This window comes from Labrus mixtus, chromosome 23 (assembly GCF_963584025.1).
Source record: "Labrus mixtus chromosome 23, fLabMix1.1, whole genome shotgun sequence".
Taxonomy (NCBI): Eukaryota; Metazoa; Chordata; class Actinopteri; order Labriformes; family Labridae; genus Labrus; species Labrus mixtus.
In genome coordinates, this window is record NC_083634.1 from 6077079 (window position 1) to 6085169 (window position 8091).

Genomic DNA, 8091 nt, shown 5'->3' on the forward strand with positions numbered 1-8091 from the left:
TATAATCCTGCTGTTTATTTGTGAAGATATCTCCGACATGTTTTCGTCAGACTTCTTTCTTGATATGGGGGCCGCTGTGGCTCAGTGGAAGAGTCGGTCGTCTCTCAACTGGGAGGTCGGGGTTTGATTTTCAGCTCCTGCAGCCACATGTCGATGTGTCCTTGGGCAAGACATTTAACCCTGAACTGCTCCCGCTGCTTTTGTGGCAGCGTGTGCATGAATGGGATGAGTTAAAACTGATGATAGTCAGAAGACAAGAAAATAAACATATAAGCTCAAGTCCATTCACCATTTACTGGGATCAAACCAGCAGCATCCTATACCATGCCAGCATCCCTCCACCACATGACAGCGTGATCCACCTGTTCATGGTCGTTTTTTTTAACTTCAACACTTAAAAACATGAAACTCATCTCCCGTGGCGTCGTCTGTGTTCTCTGTCTGTCTCTAATATCTCTGAATGTCTCTTAATATCTCAAATGAGAGACGCTTCTTCTTTTGGGTTTATTCAAGTTCCAACAGATGTGTAATAATTTCCCTTATGTTTCTGCCTGCATAATAAAAGACAAAATGCAGCTGTGGGTTCAAATCCGATCTCGACCCTTTGCTGCATGTCCCCCCCCCACTCCTCCTAACATTTCTTGTCTCTCTTCAGCTGTCCTCTCCAATGAAGGCAAAAGGCCCAAAAGTATCAGTTGAATTTGAAAAACTGCTGCTCAGTGTGACAGAAAAAGACACATATTTAATTTAATATAGGACACTGACTTCCGTCTGTAAAGTCACAAAAAAATGCAACAAAACACATAAAGAAGCTCCTCAGTTTAACTTAAAAATGACCCCACAGAAGACCTCTGTGTGGAAAACTAAATAACACTTAGCATATATTGTTGATAAATCACCTCCTACTGCCCCTGCTGTGAGTGAATACAGCTTTACCTGAATCATCGTCAGGAATATAAACCTACATGTATTCAATATATTCACCATCATTTATTTGAAGCCTCTCATTGATCCCGTTCATTCGGAGATCTGCCGCATCATGAGTTTAATCGTTGATGATTGGGTTCATATATTGGGACAATGGAGGACATGGATGGTCGGGGTGTCGCAGTGTTATGGCGCCCTCTAGCGGTGATCACGTGTCAGTTGAGTTATTTCATACCGTAATAATTCTGAGGTTTTATAGGTTCAGTATTTTGATTTCTTTGCTTCAGCTTGATGTCATTTGTGTTTCTTTTGGATCTTTTGGATCTATTACTAAATTTAATCTTCTGTGGTTGGTAAGTTTCTTTTTCTCTTAGTCGTGATGCTTCTGATGTCTTGTGTGTGAAGCACTTTAAATCGCTGTGTTGCTGAAATAAAAAACTTGAGGGATCAGACTTTTGGTGGACATTTATCTGCAAGCATAAGTTTCTTTAAGGGCCATTTGACTTTAGTTGAACTGGGGGATGGGCAACTCTAGTTCCCAAGCAGACATTTATGCGATTCTAATGTCAGCGGGTTTGTTACAAACTGTAGAAGAAAAAAACAAAGTCCTGAAATGTAGTTTGCACAGGTACATCTACCTGCGTCTGTTTATTATATATTTGTGAAACTCTCCACATGCAGGTTGTGGGCGCTGTGGACTTGATCCAGCTTAATTTGGGACACCAGCATCCACGCTGAGTCAGCAACTGAACCCCTGCAGTGTAGAAAACTTAAACGATGAGAATACATAAAGACTGAATCAACAGGCCGCTGCTGCCCCATAAGAGCTTTATTAAAACATCACTTTCAACATGGGAACGCCACAAAAGTAAGTTTCAACACAAAAACTGCAGCACCAGAAAGAAAGAAAAAAACAAACCCAAAAAAAAAAAAAAAAAAAAAAAAATGAGCTTCTCTGAAGCCACTTTTAAAAAATACCCCAGGTGAGTAAATGCAAGCTCAACCGTACAAACAATTCCTAAAAGGTGATCTACTGTAAGACATTGAACCGCTCGATGCAGGACGTCAGAGCACTTCAGGTTATACGGTCTTCTGCTGGCCCTTCTTTCCGATCAGAGACTTGTGGATGTGAGGGATCACACCTGAGGGGGAGAGAGAACAATGGATGAGACGTTAAGGGAGCCGCCAGACAGACAAACTTTATATACATTAATAACATGACTTTAAGAGAACTGAGGGGAAGCAGGCAGGAGATTTGAGAAGTTTCAGTGGAAGAGCATCAAACAGGGTTATTCCTTATTTGACTCTTTATGTCCCACAAGTTAATGAAACAACTACTCGAGTGTCATCACCTCCGTCAGTCAACTAAATTAAGAATCACTGAGGCTAAAAGCTTTTCTTGCAGCGCTAACAATGATTAGAAACATCAACTCACAGAGCGGTAAATGACAGAAAGGAAATATTTAAACGCCAAGCGTTGTTAGATTTTATTTCTGTATGTTTTTATGGCTCATTAAGCATAAAGGATGTAAATATTTCTCCTAACTGTTCTTTTAAAATCATATTTATTCCATTCCTTTTTCTGGGGATGTCCTCAAAGCTTTTAAGTTGCTTACCTCTCCAGCAAATATCTGAACATGTCTCCTTTAGTTTTTTGTTGTATAATAATAATCATAATAAGTGCACACAGAAATATAATTAAAATGTTTCAGAGGCTGACTTTGTGCCAGCATCATATTGGGAGTTACCGTAAGTGCATCATTAACTCCCTTTTTAACCACAGAAAATAGTCACAGTATGACTCAGACAAGTTTCTAAATTTAAGCCGCATTTCAACCAACTTAGAAATTGCAAATGCATGAATTTCTGTTCCGTTTACACATCTGTTAGCCTTTAAACTATGAAGTTGTTCAGTTTGTTATTTGACTAGCTGGTGGTGACAACACCCACAACAACAAAGAAGAGTATTGCAATATTTTTGTGTCTCAACGATTTGAATTGCAGCTTTATTTATTTTGTGAGACATCCCTTAATCCCAATAGTTGAAACAAACAATGGTGACTGCCATGCAGGTTTAAACCCTGTGATTATCAACATTACAGGGTGTACTTTATTTAACCCTCTTCAGGAGAACTGCACCTTTCTTTTCTAACTTTTCTACTGCAGTCACTCCTTTACATGCTGAGACACACCCCTCAGATCTACTTGGACAGAAACCTGACTGTGACTGTGTTCTCTCACCTCCTCCAGCAATGGTTGCCTTGATGAGTGAATCCAGCTCTTCATCTCCTCTGATGGCCAGCTGCAAGTGGCGGGGGGTGATACGCTTCACTTTCAGATCCTTTGACGCGTTTCCTGCCAACTCCAGGACCTGAAACAAAGCCAGCCGTTAAGATGTGTGTTCAGGCCACATGGTGAACACCTGTAAGGTAAATAAAGGAGGTGTTTACCTCAGCCGTGAGGTACTCCAGGATAGCCGCGCTGTACACCGCTGCGGTGGCTCCCACTCTGCCGTGACTCGTGGTTCTGGACTTCAGGTGTCTGTGGATACGACCCACGGGGAACTGCGGGGGAGCCGAGAGAGAGGGGACATGAGTCAGGCAAACAAAGGGTTCAGTGGCCTGGCGGTGGGATACCGGCGGTCGCCAGCTGGGAACCCGTCTGGTTGTTAGCATGTTAGCTTAGCACAGAAATGAATGAGACAAACCTGCAGCCCGGCTCTCTGAGAGCGCGAAATCGCTTTCGTCTTGGTCTTTCCGGAGTCTTTTCCTGCCTTTCCACCAGCCTGGAACACAAAACACACTCTTAGTCCATTACGTATTTTATATTCACTTCACATTAAATGATGTTGTTATATTTTAGCCCCCGTTTAACCCTTCTGTGACCGTTCTTCCGCTTAACGAGAAGTTAGCTAGCATGCTAAGCTAACACTACCGGCTAACAAAATACAATTCTCCGGCTACTGGTTCATATTATACCGTCTAGAATCAGCTATACGTGTTTAAACAGAGATTCACACTCACCATGTTTAAAATCAACTAATAAGTTCCGACGCTGCAGCACGAAATTGTGTTTAGCCGTAGCCGAGTACCGACTGCTGGTTTGAACTACAACCCCCGCCTGCGATTGTTCTAAATATATGGACAGTCTTCATCCGGGTAACGCCGATAAGCTCACCAGCCAAACACATCTCGTCATGTGTTTATTTCCTCTCCGCTCAACCAATGGAAAAAGAAGCGACATCAGTTTGCGGGAAAAGCGGTAAATTTCCCTTCAAAGTGTCGATGGGAAATGTAGTTCACACGTTAATATCGTGTTTTCGCTTCCTCTTTTTATTTTTATTAAGGCAGATTTCTATGACAGATTTAATATTATTAATTCCGATGTGAATGTATATAAACACATTTCGTAATAAAGGGTGAGATTTATTTGTCTGGACAAGTTGTCGTCATTTGAGGAACAATGTTTACTGTTATATTATCATAATCACACAGAGGTACCTTTTACCTGTACACAGTTCACCTTGTGTGTGTAAGCATACCTGGACAATAAATCTGATTCTGATTCTGATCAGATGTTTCCTACACAACATTCAGTCAAATGATAAAAACACAATAAAAGAGAAATCAACAACACACTATCAATGATTTAATATTTAAGCTATTAAACTAAACGGGAACTTATCTGACTACCCACTATTTATGATTTTAAACAAATTATTCATTAAAATGCATTATAGGCCTATTTTCTAACATTATATATATTTATTTGTTTAAATATATAGTTACATCTTTGCACATGATTTGTCATGTTGAATGAGAGTTGCTGAACTTCCTGTTATATGGTGTTTTATGTCATATTTAGCCTTTTAATGATCTTCCTTCTTAAAGTGCTTATTTTACCTGCCTGTTAACTCCTTCTTCTTCCTTTTCTGTTAACTTTTAAACTTTTACAATCCTCATCTACCAGGCCTATTTCAGAACCAAAGCTTTGAGTTGAACAAGCAGTTTCTAGTGATGTGATGTAGTTTCTCGGTGCGGCCACATGGGGGCAGTGAACGCAAATGATTTCACATGCAGTCTGTGCTCTGCATACATCTGAACTAGCAAACAGCTCTTCTTAACTACACCATCGCTATAAGTTTTGTAGATAAATGTCCTGCTTTACTTCAGATACAAATGTTATTTGAGAAAAAAACAAGTTTTAAGTGTTTTAAGCAGGAGTGCTGATTATAAAGTCCTGCGTTTTATACTGTGTTGGTAGCTATTGTTCCCTAAATAAATACCAATGCTATTATTTAACCTTGTGTTGTAATAATAATAATAATATACTCTAAGCATTACAGGGCATGAATGTAAGCTTGTTTGGGGCTCAAAGTTTAAATAATTTCTTTGTTTTGTTTGTCCTCTTCCCTCACACCTTTGCAAGTCCTCTCTCATCCCCTGCAAACTGCAGTTCCTCCAGTGTCCACTAGAGTCTGTGTCCTGCAGTGAGTCAGTCCCCATAGAGCCCCATGTTAAAATAAACATCTTTACAGCCTGGTACTAAAACAGTTTGGGTCTCTAGAGCTCATTTCTCTCTTCAACTGTACGGGCTGAATGTTTATACAACTCACCTGTTTACATTATAGTAAGGCTTAAAGGGATTTAGAATTAGGGAGCGTGGCCTCTTTGAGTGACAGGTGGGAGCTGCTAGCTGTCTGCTAAGTGTCATCTCAGCTAATTCAGTCCCTGACCTTTGACCTCTGGGCCGTCATTGTTACTGTTTATCATGTAAAGACTAATAATCTGTCTCTCTGTGAGCTTTATTGGACTAACAGACCGTCCAACGAGTCTGAGCTCCACTTTTTACAACCGGTCACTTTCTCGTGGTGATTTGTTAATATGTTTGCAGTTAGTGACAGCTTCCTGTAAAGATGTCGGTCACTATACCCGACTTGTTAACATTTTAACTGGCCTCGCTAATCTCCAGCTCCACCTTCTTTTACCACATTTATTTTCCAAAAACCAAGAAACCAGAAACACCTGGGTGATGTCAGGATCACTATATTCACATTTTTATACATTCAACAGTAGGCCTTTGCAAAAATCCAAATAAGAAATGTTTAAAGGTGTTTTTTCGGTGTTATAAAAATCAGTTTAGTTTCAGTTTAGCCTGTTTTCAGCGGCCATGTTTGACGTGAATAGAGTCATGAAACCGGAGAGATTTAAGCCTCCTTTTCATCCTGTTTTACTGCCGTGTTAATGTGCAACAGGCTCCAGTCAGGGTGTGTGTGTGTCGGGGGGGTTGATAAGGCAGCAGTCTGTGTGTGTGTGTGTGTGTGTGTGTGTGTGTGTGTGTGTGTGTGAGTATGTGTTTGTGCGTGTGTGTCTGGGACAACATGCACAGCTGGTGGTGGGCTGGTCACGTTTAAATCTCATTCCATTCATTCTCAGGCGTCCTCTTCTTTCAGCAGTCACTCTCTCCCCTGACCTTTACCTCGCTCGCACGTCCTCCGCTCTCTCTTCTTCAGTCACTGTCAATCACACACTAACACGCACACAAACACACACACACACACACACACACTCTCTCTCTCTCTTCTGCACCTTCCATTGAGTTTTTCATATTCATGCGACTTTGAAGTTTTCTTTTTCACATGTCCCTCTCCATTTCTCTGTCTATTTCCGCATCCTTGGTTCCTCCACTTGTCCACTTCCCTTTCTCTTCTTGAGGTCACTCCCTCCATCTCCTGCAAGGTCAGAGGTGACTGAGAACTTTCCATTGGACACTTGCAATGGTTGAACATTTAATTGAGAAGAGAATAAACCAGTGACATTGAACAGGAAGCAAAAGTGCAGAAACATACTCCTTAAAAATCACATAATTTTTATATTTAGTCAATGCTCTCCTGAATAAAAAAGCGTACCATAGAAGAAGCTTCATAGAAGTTTTTTGTTCTTTTTGAAAGAGGTGTTTTCCTTCTAATCACAGTAATGCCGTGGACAAATAGATGATCGGTGGTGGTCTTGACCGGTCTTGATTTAAAATCTTGAGTCCGCCCAGTCTGAGACCGAGACAAGACCGAGGAAAAATGCTTTAGATTCAGAGACCAGACCTTCAAAAAGTGATCTTAAGACAAAGACCGATTTCAATTACTACAACACTAACTACAGCCACTGCGCACCAACCACTAGGCCTCTGAAAATATAACAGGCATGTGTTAATAAAGACATCATGCAGTTGTCTCTTCTTTTTATGATTGGACGATAAATGACTGAATGTGTTTCTCCACTTCTGACAGAAGGAAACAGGAAACCAACAACGTCTCTACAGCCCACTGGGGGGAAAACAAGAGGACGTGAGAGGGAGAGCTCGGAGGAAGGAGAGACGGACAAAGAGCGTGAGAAACTGTGATGTCACTCTGTCTGCTGGGAATGAAGTCACAGAAGACAGAGACGTTTGGTGGGAAAAGTCTCCAGAGACGAGGTCGGGGGTCGACGAAGATCTCAAAAGAAGCAGGGACGTCTCTTCTTTGGTGGAAAAAAACTGTGTTATAATCTTCACATTTCAATTGAAACAACATAATCAGTGCTGTAATCCAAAGAAACACAAATCCTCGTGGTACATTCGGCTCTCCTGATTGGTCTAAACTGATGACATCATCACATAGGCATGTGGGTCAGTAAGCAGGATGAGTATTCACACTCATTAAGAGGACGCTTTATTTAGTTATTTGGATGCTTCTTTTGTCACCCTGAGAGACAGTGACCGTGTGTGTGTGTGTGTGTGTGTGTGTGTGTGTGTGTGTGTGTGTGTGTGTGTGTGTGTGTGTGTGTGTGTGTGTGTGCGCCCCCCCCCCCCTTATGTGTGTTTGTATTTAAATGAGATCATTCACACGGTGAAGTTAGGTCACTTAAGCTGGGAATGAAATTTGAGTCATCACAGAAGAAAGTTAACAGTGTATAAAGCACAGATAATGAGTTAGCTTGATGCTAACACATAATGGAGATTGCTATTATCAGGCTAACAGAAGTAGCATCGCGACCACATTGATTTCACCTTAAGAAACAATCTGATGTACTAAACCAGTGGTTCCCAACCTTTTTTCCTTAGAGCCCCCTTAACTGTATCTTAAAGAAGCTGACGACCCCCCGCGACCTCATTTCATTCTTAGATCCCAAA

At 41.2% G+C, this 8091-nt stretch overlaps 1 protein-coding gene across 1 annotated transcript; it reads right to left on the minus strand.

Moving 5' to 3' along the window:
* Positions 1-1738: 1738 nt before the first annotated feature.
* Positions 1739-4086, minus strand: LOC132958544 (histone H2A.Z). The gene is made up of 5 exons (XM_061031456.1): positions 3951-4086; positions 3635-3712; positions 3378-3491; positions 3169-3298; positions 1739-2069 (listed from the first exon to the last, which is right to left on the minus strand). Exons 1-5 carry the CDS (start codon positions 3951-3953, stop codon positions 2008-2010), a joined length of 387 nt encoding a protein of 128 aa, XP_060887439.1. The 5' UTR covers positions 3954-4086; the 3' UTR covers positions 1739-2007.
* Between the last annotated feature and the right edge of the window lie 4005 nt (positions 4087-8091).